The 15,094-nt window shown below is 31.2% G+C and overlaps 2 protein-coding genes across 2 annotated transcripts; one reads left to right on the forward strand and one right to left on the reverse strand.

Annotated features, from left to right (window-relative positions):
* Nucleotides 1–6,846: 6,846 nt before the first annotated feature.
* On the reverse strand, nucleotides 6,847–7,278 carry LOC120084964 (secreted RxLR effector protein 161-like). Its single transcript, XM_039040775.1, has one exon. It carries the CDS (start codon nucleotides 7,276–7,278, stop codon nucleotides 6,847–6,849), a length of 432 nt encoding a protein of 143 aa, XP_038896703.1.
* A 6,148-nt stretch (nucleotides 7,279–13,426) lies between these two features.
* Nucleotides 13,427–14,336, forward strand: LOC120086344 (protein MIZU-KUSSEI 1). Its single transcript, XM_039042954.1, has one exon. The coding sequence runs from the start codon at nucleotides 13,603–13,605 to the stop codon at nucleotides 14,317–14,319; it is 717 nt and encodes a 238-aa protein (XP_038898882.1). The 5' UTR covers nucleotides 13,427–13,602; the 3' UTR covers nucleotides 14,320–14,336.
* The last annotated feature ends 758 nt before the right edge of the window (nucleotides 14,337–15,094 follow it).

Below are 15,094 nucleotides of genomic sequence, written 5' to 3' on the forward strand. Positions count from 1 at the left end.
TAAGATTTTAATCAATAAAATATTAATATCAACGATATTTACATCAATAAAGAAATATATCAAAATTTTAATTTATGACATGATTATTTCTTCATCGAAACTAAGTCATAATTTTTTTTTTTTTAATGAAACAACTATAAATCTTATTATTAATACACATATTCACATTAAGATGAATAGATGATTGTTCATTATGTGTTAATAGAATTTATAAAAGTTTCCAAAGATGTTGATTAATCTTGAATTTCTTTAGAAGGTTAATCTTGAATATCAATATCAAGCTTTTGATTTATGGATATATCCAATCATATATTTAATCTCGTTTTAATTCAGTGTTTTCTAAAATCAAGTAGCGTACATATCTCGATAATTATTGGATTCTTTTTTCAATATTGAAACTTGTGTTTGTCTTCCCATCAAAATTTTAGAATGGTTTTTCATTCTTCCTAAACAGCACAGGTGAATTATTAGTTAAAAAAAATACAATTTTTAGTTTTTGAAACATTGCAAAAAGTAATTTTCAAAAATCAAGTAATCACCACAAATAATAAATATATATATATATATATATATATATATTTTTTTTTTGGAGGGTGTAGTTACAAATATCCAAAAGTAAGTAGAGTGAGAATGTAAATATTCAAAGTAAAAGTGATTGAAGGATTAGAAGCCACGTCAACAAAAGAATCCAAATGAATAGAGCTCATTATGGGCGTGGAAAGATTTTGAACATAATTTTGCCCAAATAATAATAATAATAATAAGTTGCTTTTATATATATTATATTATATTATATTATATATTATGTAGCCATTTGCGAATGTTCCAATATCCATAACCTAATCATATGGAGTGCTCATTATTCAAATCATATGCTTTGATTTCGTTTGGTTGCGGAAACTGAACCTCCCCATCCCCAATTATCCACCCAAAAAGCTTCTCCTTAAAAATCGAATCATAATAACCTCATTATTATTTCCATTCTCTTTCACTAACTTCCATCCTCCCAATAATTTTTTTATTCAAACAAAATTGATGAAGTTTGTTCACATTATATGCTTTTTTCTTATGAATATAATATTTTATTTATATTTTTAAAAAAATAAATCCAAAACAAACACAGTTCAATTAACAATTAACAATAGTGCTTGTGAATACAATTTTGATATTCACTAAAAAAAAAAAAACATATGTATATTGAAATACAATTCGATGTGCTACTTTAATATATATTTTATTTTTAAATATGCCTACTTTATTATATAAAGGTTAATAATAAGATTTTTCCCTATACATCAATACATAAATTTTGAATTAAATTATCCTTCTATATATTAAAACTAGACATTAACAAAAACCAAAATAGTTAAATTAACATTTTGCATGTTTGAAAATGAAATGATATAGAAACATGCTAAAATGAAAATAAAATAAAATACATAATTAGACATCTTAACCTACTTAATTGTACCTTTTTAATAATAAATGGGTTAATTATTGTCACATATCTTTGAGAAATTATATATATAATTTTGTTTTTATTATTTCATTTGATAATTATTTATTTTTTATTTAATTTTTGAAATTTATACTTATTTATTCACACCCAAAACCTTTTAAATAGTTTCATGTCATCCTTCCTAAATGAACATGTGACTTTCTTAATCAAATTACAAACACAAAAAACTTGGGTATGGTACAAGTACTGTTTATAAAATCCATTTTCAAAAATTAAAAACTTTTGATAATAAATTTACCAAAAATCTAGATGTTCAATATTATTCAGATTTGAACTAGATGCTCACCATTATAGATTTGAATTTATGATATTAAGTTTTAATACTTTTATTTTTCTAGTGAGTTTAGCTTTAGTACTAAGTTAAATGAATCAAAAAGCTTCCATAAATAGAGATTAGGATTAAATTTAATGTTGTTGTAATCAATGTTCTCAAACCTACCATGTTCTCTTAATAAATTTCTAAAAGCAAGTACAGATCTAGAACTGAATTTTACAATAAATTTATTTTAAAAAAAAAAAAAAAGTCACAAACTTTGCTGTCATCCTGTCAGATTGTTCAATTATTGGACTTGGAATGTACCACAGAATGCATAACTAAACAAAAGATTTGTTAGGCATAGTAAATAACTCCATTTGATTCAGTGGTTGGATAATGTTATTTGTACCCAAAAAATAGGTAAGTTAAATTAGGCTTTAAGAAACAAGTTCTACCCACAAAAAAACTATTTTTGGAAATTTCTTTTTATTTCTTTTTTCTTATTTCTTCACTTCAACTCATATTATAGTATGGAAAATTATCCGAAATAACACACATATTTTAAATTTGGAAAGATTATATAAATATTTAGAAAAAAAAATATCAATCTTAGTGCTAACTACCCTAGATTTTATCGAGAAGGCTCAAAATAAGTTAAAAAAAGTTAAATTTTGATGTAAATGTGGGTGGTCGATCTCGGATGAAATGGATTGAGAAAAATGATTATAACAAATCTTAAAAAAAAAATGCATTTCGAAAGAAGAAAACTTAGAGACCATTTCTGACCATTTCCTTTATAGCTTCCAATTTTATTTAATTAGTTGTATCAATAGGTTTAATTTTAACCTCTGATTCTTAGATAGTGGGGATTTTCATTAAACTGGAGTAATTATTCATTTACACATCATTTTTCTATTTTTCTTTCTGGGTACTTTTATGGGATTTTTGAAGAAGAGTAATTTTAGTTGGATAATTTTAAATTTATTTTAAATAGAATCAAGTGAAAATAACTACCAATTACAAATAAATTATCTAAATTGAAGATTTAAATTCACCTCATTATTAGTTTGGGGAGTTTTTACTGATATAACTCCTAAAACTTAGAAATATGAATCAATATATTTGTTCAAAAATTTAACTTAGTTAAAAAAAAAAGTGAAATGCATATTTGCTAACTTAAAATTTTCTTATAATTTTTTTTGTTGATTATTTATCACTAATAACTATGCATCTATAAATATACATATATATTTTTAAGAAAATCAACACGTATATTTTATCGATATTTTCATTAAGATTTCAATAAAATTGAGATATCAACATTTTCATCGACATCGATTTTATGGGATGAAATGTGACAACTAGAAACACGACAGGCTCATTAATTTCGAATAAACATGTCAATAAGATCGTGGAACATGCTTTTTTTTTTTTTTTTTTTAAAGAATTTCGTATACTTTTCCATGTCCTAAACTTCCAACGTACTAATTGAACATGTAGCCCTAACTTTGTGATAAGATTTATTTACTTGAACTTGGAAGTACCAACATATATAGACCCAACCTTGTTAATTGGCTTAAAAATTCATGACACAAATTAAACCACTAAACTTGGTAGATATAGAAATAGGTGTTATGCATTAAAGAAGAGTTTGGTGGAAGAAGACAATGATGTCAATGGCAGCCTTGGAAATAATTAGTGTAAAGAAATAGACAGTCACTAGAAGAGAGAAACAAAGAAAGAGTTAACAGTCTCATCATATTTCAACAACAAAACCTACAATAATTTCAGCTCACTCAACTCATCAATATATATCTAAACACAAATCCACCTTATTTTTACATGAAAAATTCCCCCTCTCTCTCCTCAACATTATCAAATTACAGGTGTCCATGGGTTAGGTTGGATTGAAAGACTTTTTAGATCCAAATCAATTGTTCGGATTGTAAATTTTTTTAATCTAAATAATACTTATTAAAAAAATGAATACAACCTAACCCAACCATGAAATATTTGGGTTGGGCTGGTTCGGGTTAATTGGGTCATTTATTTAAAATTTTGTTCTAAAAAGAAGCAAAGTAAATATGTAAAAATCTAAATTAATTAGTTTCATATATTGAATTAAGATTAACAATTCAATTTCAATTTATATAGTCAAAATTTTCTTTCTAAAGTGCAAAGAAACCACTTTTAAGAGTTGTTAAAAAATAAATTATTAAAAAAATATTAGAATTAAATCAATATATGTATAAATAATTGTATTATAAGTAATAAAAATATATTATAAAGTTAATAATAAATTTGGGTTGGTTCGAGTTAGTTTGAGTTATATTAGATGAACCTATAAACCAACATATCCCATAAAATTTTCATTTATTTGAACTCAACTCAATCCAAATGAGTTGATAATACAACTCAAACCACATGGGTTGGATTTGGTTGATCGGTATTTCAGATAATCGAATTTTTTGAACACCCTTAAAAGATGATATTCTTTTTAGAGATGACTTTTATTTTTCAATCATAATGTCATTTGCCTCGAAATTCGAAAGTAATAAAATATGACTTTATATCATTATTAGGATATACTTAAGAGTGTGATTCTCCTCAATTTTAATATTGTTTGTGAAAATTAAAGGCCGCTATAGCACTCTTCCTCGCTCTCTCACTTGCACTTACACTTTGAACTCTCGTTAATGATGATCGAGAGATAATATAGATAATTAACTCACTGTTAATGTATTCTAATATTGACATAGGATCATTTTTCATTATTTTGAAATTTTCGAAAAATGGCATTAATCATACAAAATTTGTGTTATCCATACAAAATATCATTAGTATTATAATAATAGTGATATCATTATTATAGCAATATGAAGAAAAGAAAAAAGTAACCCTACACTCTATGCTTTTATCATGAATGGGAGACGAAATAGTGCATAACTGTTCAAAAATTGATCTTCAAAATCTACCCAAAAATGGAAATTTTGATTATGATTAAAAGAAATAAGCTTTTTTTTTTTTTAATTATTATTTTGCGAGTCTAATCAAGACTTTGATAACATGTGCCTGGTTTGATTTGATTTGGTTTGGGTTCAAGTCAGTAGGCACTATCCCAAAGAAGGAAGCTCATGTTGAAATCACACTTCAATTCCATCAATTCAAAAGCCCCATTTCTATCCCTTTTTTTCTTTTTATATTTGAAAATTTGGGTTTTTTCTATTTTTTTTGTGGGTTAAGTAAGATGTCATTGTTCATAACTAGACCAACAATTTATTACAAGGACCATTATTTTTTATAAATATTAATTTTTGTTAGATTCTTTTACATTAATTGCAACAAAGAGATATTGTTGCTCTAGATGTTCTGAGACACTGATTATTGTTTTGTCTCCAAACCTATAATTTAAGTTAGGTCACTTTTGTCTCATAAAAATGTAATAAATCAATAGTGATTCGAAAGGTAGGTATCATTTTATTACATTTAGTATTATTTACTTGTGTTCTATACCCAATCTAACTTCTGGGTTCATTTTCAAATTCATAATAAAAAATGTAAATTGATTGACAAATGGAGAGTACTCAATCCAATTGCATTTGAAAATTATGCTGATACCGTTACTGTTATCGTTATGTTTACTATTATTGTTACTATTACAACATGAGAATTATGAATTTGTCACTTTTCTTATTATAGTTATTTATTATCATTAATATTTGATCCTAATTGGTAACAGTAATAGTAAATGTGATAGATTTATAATCTTAAGTAAATGTGATAAAAAACCAATCTAATTACTTTTGTGATCGTAATTTATTATGATTGATCTGTTAATGAAATTTTATTATAATTAGTAAACATAGAATTAGTATATATATATATATTCTAGTTGGGTGTACGTAAATAAAATTAAATTTGTAGAGTTGGATAAAGTGGCTTTTTTTTATTAGCGATAAGACTAGGATCTGACATAGAAAAAGAAAAAGGGTGTTACCTAAAGGAAGAAAGAAAGAAGAAAAAAAAAAAAAAAAAAGTCCCAAAGGCAACTAGAAAAAGGAAGAGAAATTTCCATGGGAAAATCACGAGGTAGTGGGATGGCTTTGGGGTGGGAAAATGAGCTGCACCTCAATTATTATTATTATTGTTATTATTATTATTATTATTATTATTATTATTATTATTATTATGGGTTTCGAAAAAGCATAAAAGCAACTCATGATGTTGATTCAAAACGTAATGATCAGTGAAAGCACATGCCAAACAATTCCCACTGCCCCCATTTTTTTTCGATTTAATTTTCAACTTTCTGTTATCATTTTAAATTTCAACTTCGGCCAAAATGTACAATGTACATTTAATCTACAAGCCTTTAATCTTATCTATATATTTGAATGTCTCAACATTTCTATTTTAAACTCTACCCTTCTAAATCTTTAGATATTTTTTATTCTGAAATTTCCGTGATTTGTTGATTTGAATATTTAGCTATTAAATATGTACAAAGAAAAACGACTATATGTCAAGATTTTTATAACTAAAAGCAAACTAAGATAGGAAACACACACAAAGGAAAAAGAAGAAGAACGATAGGCAGAGAAGATCCGTATTTTTTTTTTTATTTATTGAATCGGCCCTAATGGCCTTATGAACTTATACACAGAGGAGCCTTGAGTTAGGGGCAGAAAAGGAAGAAATAAAGAATATTTTGGTTTATAGATGTCAGCTGAGTATTGGGCATTGAAGGATTTTGTACAACAAATTTATAACCGACATTATTCCTTTTTGGATTGGTGGTGAGGTGACTCTTGTTGGGTCTTTCCTTCTTTCAATTTGTTGCAGTGTTGTTAGGCCTTCTTCCTAATATCCTCCCTCAAACGAGAGGGTAGTTTGACTACTCCGAGTTTGGATCTCAGTAAGAAGAATTGTGTGCAAGGGGTTTAGTTAAGGCAGTTAGCAATCTGATCGGTTGATGGAACATAGTAAATGTCAAGCTTGCCAGCTAGAACTTGATCTCATACGAAGTGTATGTCTATCTTAATATGCTTGGTACAGGCATGGAATACAGGATTTACAATAAGAGCTTTTGCGCTGACATTGTCACACCACAACACAAGAGGTGTAGATGGCACAAACCCAATTTCCTGCAATAGTTGGTTAATCCAATCAGTTCAGCTAAGGCATGAGCAATCACTCTATACTCTGATTCGGTGCTTGATCTTGCCACAAAATTTTGTTTCTTGGATGACCAAGACACAAGGTTTCCTCCAAGGAATACACAATATGCAGCAACTGATCGTCGATCATCAACGTTAGCTGCCCAATCTGCATCGGAGTAAGCACTGATTAATAGATCACAGCTAGGGTGGAACAGTAGACCATAGTTTTGAGTGCCCTTGATGTATCTGAGAATTCTTTTAATAGCTTGCCAATGGCTTGTAGTTGGACATTGGAGAAACTGACTTAAATGGTTGACAGCAAATGATATATCAGGGCGTGTCATTATTAGGTACTGCAACACACCAATTGTACTCCTGTACAGAAAGAGATTGTCCAAGGAGATCCATCTTGAGCTGACAAAGTTTTGCCTAGAATTATGGGTGTGGGTGTAGAACTTGCATCAGAAAAGTCAAGCTTGTCAAGTAGGTCATTTACATATTTTTCTTGATTTAATAGGATTTCATATTCTAAATAATGAACTTGGATGCCTAGAAAATAGCTTAGAGAGCTCAGATCTTTTAGATAATATTGTACATCTAGAAGCTTGATTATACTGCTTATCATAGCCCCATAATTTCCAGTAATTATCACATTATCAACATAAACTAATAGCAAAATAATGACAATCTTTGATCTATATATAAATAAGGATGAATCTAACCTTAAATTGTAGAATCTCCATGCGACTAAAGCTTATTTTAGGGTGTTGTTCCAGGTTCTCGAAACTTGTTTGAGGCCATAAATTGCCTTATTAAGTTTACAAACAGAGTCTAGATATTGTGAGTTAACAAATTCTGGAGGTTGTTGCGTATACACCGTTTCATCCAACTTTCCATTGAGGAAGGCATTGTTAAAATCCAACTGTCTGATGGACCATCCTTTTGAGACTACAATACTTAGTATGATTCGAATAGTGGATGGTTTAGTAACAGGGTTGAATGTCTCAAAGAAATCAATCCCAAGAATTTGGTGGAATCATTTGACCACAAGTCTGGCCTCGTACCTCTAAATTGTGTCATATGCATTCCATTTGATTCTAAAGATCCACCTGTTACCTACGATATTCATGGAGGGGGATGGAGGTACAAGTTGTCAGGTCTGATTCTTTTGGAGAGAAATATACTCTAGATCCATGGCTTCCTTTCATCGTGGAGTGTTTAGAGCATCCTTTACTATGGTAGGTTCGGTTAGTGACCAGTCTGTACTTTTTTGCACTGTCCAAATCTTAGGCTTAAATATACCTATTTTTCCTCGTGTGATCATAGAATGTGAAAGTTGCAATAGTCTTTGATTATCAGATGGAGTATGAGAGGTGGAAGCAGACTGGTCTGTGTTGAAGGTTGGAGATTTAAGAGCAGGGGTAGTAGAATTAGGTGAGGCTGTAGGGGGAGGGAACAGATTCTTTGTGAGGATGTGGTGACCTAATGAGGAGGAAGAAGGTGTGAACATGTCAGGACTAGGAGTAGGTGTTTGATGAAAATGAGGAGAATGAAGTTGTTGGTCATGTGGATTGTGCATGTATGGTTCTATGGTATTGAATTTTGTGGTGGGGGGATGGAATGATGGATTAGCAGGGATTATAGGATCAATAGGCAGGGAGTTGGGACTATCAGGAGTGGGATGAGGATAAGTATTTTATGGTGGAGTAGAGCTTATGTTGGGTTGACAAAAGGTTTGAGGCTGAATTGAAGCACATGAAGTATAGGTACCTAAACAGTAGGAACAAACGGATTAGAGAAATCAGATATGTAGGGAAAAAAATTACCAAGATGTTGTTTATTTGATGCCTGATGAAATGAAAAGTCCCCTTCATTAAAAATAACATGTCTTAATATTATTACTCTGCCATCTCGCCTGAGACATTTATAACCTTTATTTTACAAGCTTGGTCCCAAAATATGTGCATTTTTCTGATTGAAAACTTAGCTTATGTTGATTATATGATCGAAGACAAGGATAGCATGCACACAAAAATGTTTTTAGAGATGGTATATCAAGTGGTTTTCTTAGTAATATTTCAGCTGGGGATTTTTCTTTGAGTAGGGGCATTGGAAGACCATTGATGAGGTAAATAGCAGTCTGAAAGGCATCACACCATAGATAAAGAGGCAACGAGGCTTGAGCAAGTAGTGTGAGACCAACTTTAACTATATGACGGTGTTTGCATTCAACCAGGCCATTTTTTGAAAAGGTATATGGACAAGTGAAGCGAGATTCCACCACTAGTTGTTGACACATTTTATGTAATTTGACATATTCCCTCCTCTCCATTATCAGATTGCAGGGCCTTCATGGTGGAATTAAATTGAATTTTGACAATAATAAGGAAATGATTGAAGGAAGTTAGCGTGTCACCCTTTTAACGTAAAGGATATAGCCAAAAATATCTACTGAAATCATCCATAAATATAATGTAGTAGTGAAATCCTTCTCTAAATAACATAGGAGCTGGTCCCCAAACATCTGAGTGTATAAGATCGAAACTGTTACATGCTTTTGATTCAGAAAGGGGAAAAGGTAGGGAATGAACTTTGCCATACTGGCACGCTTCACAAAACTGAGTGATATCCCTCTCTTTAACATTTAGATTATATTTCTTGATTAAAAACTCTAAGATTGTTAACGGTGGGTTGCCAAGATGTTTGTGTAACAAGGTTTTGGTCACCACGTTATTGACATTGATGCCTATATTAGATAAACTCAAGGTAGAGGTGCCTTTATTTGTGTACTCTGGTTTGGTTTTACCAGTGGCTCCTTGCTACAACCCAACTAAATGATCTTTGGCATCTTGAAGTTGGTATAATCTGTCCTTAAGCACCCCTTTCAGTAAACTATCTCTCGTAGTTTTGTCCTTAACAACACAGTAAGAATCATGGAATTCAATGTAAATGTTATTATCTTTTGTAAGTTTGGAGACACTGACTAAATTTTTATTGAAGACTTAAGGTAGCATGCTTAGTAGTTAACTTAGAGTCACCCACATGAGACATAATAAGTTCATTCCCATCTCCTACGGTGATAAGTTCATTACCTGTGTACTCAGTTGGATTGGCTAGAGTGTTGTAGTCGGAAGTGACATGGCTATATGTTCCATTATCTGCATACTAGCTGGGGTCGGCTACTATATCAGGTTGAGAAAATACTGGATAATTGGTCTGATTTGCCATAAAGGCAGTAGGGGAAGGGAGAGATGGGTTGCCGTGTGAGTACACACTACTTCCTCATTTATTTGAGTTTATATTGGGTACAAATTCTCGATCATACCTATGATAATAGTAATCTATAGAGTGACATATTTTCGACATACCTGACATATTGGTCAGTTTCCACGACCGCCACAACCTCTATTTGAAGTTCCATTGCCTTTAAAGAAACGACCATTTGAGGTTTGTCTGTTGTTGTTGTTGTTGTTTGTACTCCCTTGGGACCTCTGGTTTTCATTATGATTTCTACTATTCACCATATTGACTGATGCATTTTGGTTAACTCCATTGGCAGGATTGGAGTTTATAGTCACTTTTTGAGTGTTTTGATGTTATAGTCTCTTTTCAAACACTAGTAATTCAGTTTGCATATCTTTCATGATATATCTGACCGTCCTTGAATAGTTGTTACCACTGGATTGTACTCTTCTTCCATACCTAGCAGACACATGTGACACCAATGCTCGTGTTATGACAGGGTTTCTAGCCTGCCCAAGATTGTTAGTATGATTCTTCATGATTCTTAAATACTCTTCCATCCATAAGTTACTTTTTATGGTTTGTTGAAAGGTTTGCCTGAGAAAATCTTCATGTACCCGTGATTGTATACCAAATAGACTATGAACAACTTCCCATAGGTCCTTTGATGTTTCATAACCCATTACTTGGGTTGCTATTTCTGGTGTCATGGAGTTGTAGAGCCATCTCAGAAGTAGTTGATCAACCACTAGTCATGCTTCATATTGCGGCTCATGCAGCAATCCTTGAGGGGTAGCTGCTTGAGGTTTCCTCCATTTGTCCAGCAGTTGTTGATGAACTTCTAGCAGTTGTTATGTCTTCCGATTCAGCATGACTGAGCATGAGTGGTCGTTGAATCAATCCCATCAGGTATCTTTCTAACTTATACCCACGCAAGATCGACATGGCCATATTTTTCCACAGCAAAAAATTGTTTTGACTCAGCTTGACAGAGGTAACCTAGTTCAGTAATCGATTGAATGGTGGATTGGTGAAGTTTCTGGTGGGCAGGGAATTTCTGAGTAGAAAAGGGTTAGCCATAGCATGATACCAAGATAGGGAACACACACAAAGGAAGAATAAGAACGATAGGTAGAGAAGATATGTATATTTTTCTTATTGAATCGGCCTTAATGGCCTTATGAAAGTACACACAGAGGAGCCCTAAATCAGGGGCAGAAAAGAGGAAATAAAGAATATTTTGGTTTCCAGATTTCAGCTGAGTATTGGCATTGAAGGATTTTGTACAACAAATTTATAACAGACATTATTTCTTTTTGGATTGGTGGTGAGGTAACTCTTGTTGGATCTTTCCTTCTTTCAATTTGTTGCAGTGTTGTTGGGGCTTCTTCCTAATAAACCAATGGAATAGTAAAAAAAATGGTTGTTTAAGTTATACAATAAAGTAAAACCCCTAGAAGTCAGTTAAGAATGGCTTCCAACATATTTAATTACAATCTCTTCCGTCTACAAAATAGCCGCATAAAAGTTAAGAATTCGTACACTAAAAAAATCTTCAAAAAAGCAAATGGAGCTAATAAAGAAAATCAAACACAATGTCACAAATTCACCATGCTAAAAAAAAGTGCATCAAACAACATTGCACGTGTGCATTTTTCAAGATCGACTTGCTAAAAAATTTGTTGTGTTATTTTTATTCGTCCTCACAATAGATCTTAATGCTCTCTCCAATGTCTTAATGTTATTTCAGATCCACTAGCCTAACATCTTTATGTTTGCTCTTTTCAAATCCAACAAATTAAGATGTCAAAATAATAACAAAGGGTAGAGTAATAAAATTAATTATTTTTAGAGTTAAAATTCTCAAATTAAGAGACCAAAAGAATAAGAAATAAAATTATGTGTGTATATATATATTTTTTCCAATGTGGGCCGATCCCACCCCTTATCTTATCTGGCATTCAATCCCACTCTCCTTTTAGTCACTTAACTCAGTCAACATCAACCCTTTACCTCCCATTATCATAATTATTTCTAACAAAATAATATCCCCACCTTCAATTCTCACTCGAAAGAAAATACCTTGATACCAGCTCTATCCATCTATTATGCAGATTCCGTTGTACTTATTACTTAATAAAAGATGGTCACATAACCTTTTTTATTTCTTAAAAAGTTTGATTAAAAATTATTTTTTTCCATAGTAAAATCCACTTTTATAGTATGTGATAGTTACGATTATACTCTCAAACTTTTAATTTTACAAATTAACCTTTAAATTTATATAAATATGAAAATTATATTTTCAAAATTACAATAATTTGAACCCCAAATAATACAAATTTGAATCTCCAAACTCATACAATACCTACAATTTCTACAATTATGTAAGTTTGAGAATCGAATTTTAACATTTTTATAAGTTGGAAGATCTAATTTTAATGTTTATATAAATTTAAAACTACAATTTTAATATCTGTATAAGCTCAAGAGTTCAATTTTGATAATTAAAAGTTGGACAAATATCAATTTATACCTCTAAACTCTGGGATTGTATCAATTTAAACCTTAAACTAATAACTATATCAATTTAAACCTTAAATTTTGGAGGTTGTATCAATTTAATCTTTGACTTTCATAAGTGTATGAATTTAAACCCTAAACTAAGAACGGTATCAATTTAAACCTTAAACTTAGGTTGTATCACTTTAAACTATGAACTTTGGGACTTGTATCAATTTAAACCCCGAACTAAGAATTATATCAATTTAAACCTCTAGATTTGATTGTCATGTCCTAAGGAAAAAAAAAGAATAGTGGAAGAAGAATAAATCGTTTTTTTATTGAACATATTTGCTCATTTTGACCACTTTATATCGTTTTAAACCCTGAACTTTCACAAATATATCAATTTAAATTCTGAACGTTTATAAGTGCATCCAAATAAAATACAATGGAAGGTTTAAGTTGGTATAATTGTGAAAGTTGGGGATTTAAATTGATACAATGCTCAAAGTTTAGAGTTATAAATCAATTAATTGCCCTTAAAAATTTGAGAGTATAATTACAACTATTTATCATATTTTTTTATGCTTTATTTTCAATTGGACAATGATCTAGACTGTACCTAATTCATTTTTTTTTTTCGAAAAATCATGGGAAAAATTTTTATTGGGCAAATATATGAGAAGTTTGTTGTTTTGGATGAAGAAGGTGAGAGTTGAGAGTGAGCTTTGTGTTGGAGTTCCTCTTTTTGCCCTTTCCCACTTGAAAGATTCCAAATGACACACACAACACAACCCCAACAAAGAATGACCAACAACCAACTTCCACCCTCTATTTATTCCTTCCTCCATTTCCTTTCCCTTCTCTCTTAATTACAACCAAATCAAAAGAATTTTCCCTTTCCTTAATTAACAATAATTATGCCTTCTCTTCACTCCAGCCCTTTCATGGACAATTCCGCCTTCCTCCCTCTCCTCCGCCACATCTCCAAACGCCCCAAATCCTCCTCCTCCACTTCCTCCTCCGCCTCCGCCTCCAGCGCCGGCGGAGGTCTCCTCAAAATGTTCAAATTATTCCCAATGTTAACCTCCGGCTGCAAAATGGTTGCCCTCCTCGGCCGTCCCAGAAAACCTCTTTTAAAAGACAACGCCACCACCGGCACAATTTTCGGCTACCGTAAAGGCAGAGTAAGCTTAGCGATTCAAGAAGACCCTCATTGTCTTCCTATTTTCGTAATCGAATTGCCGATGCAGACGGCGGCGCTGAACAAAGAAATGGCGTCCGACATTCTGAGAATCGCGCTTGAGAGCGAGACGAAGAGCCACAAGAAGAAAGTGATGGAGGAATTCGTGTGGGCTGTTTATTGTAATGGAAGGAAAATTGGGTATTCGATTAGAAGGAAACAAATGTCGAGTGATGAACTTCATGTTATGCAACATTTGAGAGGCGTTTCAATGGGTGCCGGAGTTCTGCCGTCGCCGGCGTCGGAGAAGGATAATTTGGAAGGGGAATTGACTTATATGAGAGCCAGATTTGAAAGGGTTGTTGGATCTAAGGATTCTGAAGCTTTGTATTTGATTAATCCTGATGGGGCGGCCGGCCCTGAGTTGAGTATTTTCTTCGTCAGATCTCAATAATAGACTATAATTTTTTTTTTCTTTTTTAAAAACTTCTTAATCTTAATTCTAATTTTTCCTTTTCATCTGTATAAATATAAATATGTTAGCCATTTCTAAATTAGAGAGGCCTTTTCTTTCTTCTTCTTTTTTATTTCCTTCAAGGATGGCCATTATGGCTGTGTTGCTGTATAATGGAAATTCTTTGAATATGTACAGGTGTTTTTTTAGGAACAAAAAAACTGGAAAAATAATATATTAAAGGTGTTCTTATTAATGAATATTTTTCATTGTAAATTGGTTTTTTGTTCGTTCGAAATCTAATATTGCAAATTTGAGGTGAATTTTTTAATCTTGAACTCATGAGAGATGCTACTGAAATCTTCACCCATTTGAATTATACTTGAGAATTGGCGTAAATTTGTCTCTAGAAAGAATATAAATCTGCTTTGTATATATTTATTTGGTTGGTGTAATTATTTTTCGTCCAATAATGATTAATGCAAGGTAATTATTTAGTTTTGTTTTAAAATAAAATATTTATAAATATAGCAAAATTTTACTGTCTAACAATAAACCGTGATAGACTGCGATAGACTAAGTAGTCTATCATGAATACAATGTGATATTTTACTATTATGTATAAATATTTCCAGTAGTTTTATCATTTATAATAATTTTCCTTAAAAAAAATGTCACATAGCAAATTTTTATTATGCAAATGTCTAGAATGCACAAAAATTTATAAATGAAATTCAGACAACACTCGAGTCTTTTCTTTCTTTCTTTTTTTAAT

Source organism: Benincasa hispida, chromosome 9 (assembly GCF_009727055.1).
Source record: "Benincasa hispida cultivar B227 chromosome 9, ASM972705v1, whole genome shotgun sequence".
Classification (NCBI taxonomy): domain Eukaryota; kingdom Viridiplantae; phylum Streptophyta; class Magnoliopsida; order Cucurbitales; family Cucurbitaceae; genus Benincasa; species Benincasa hispida.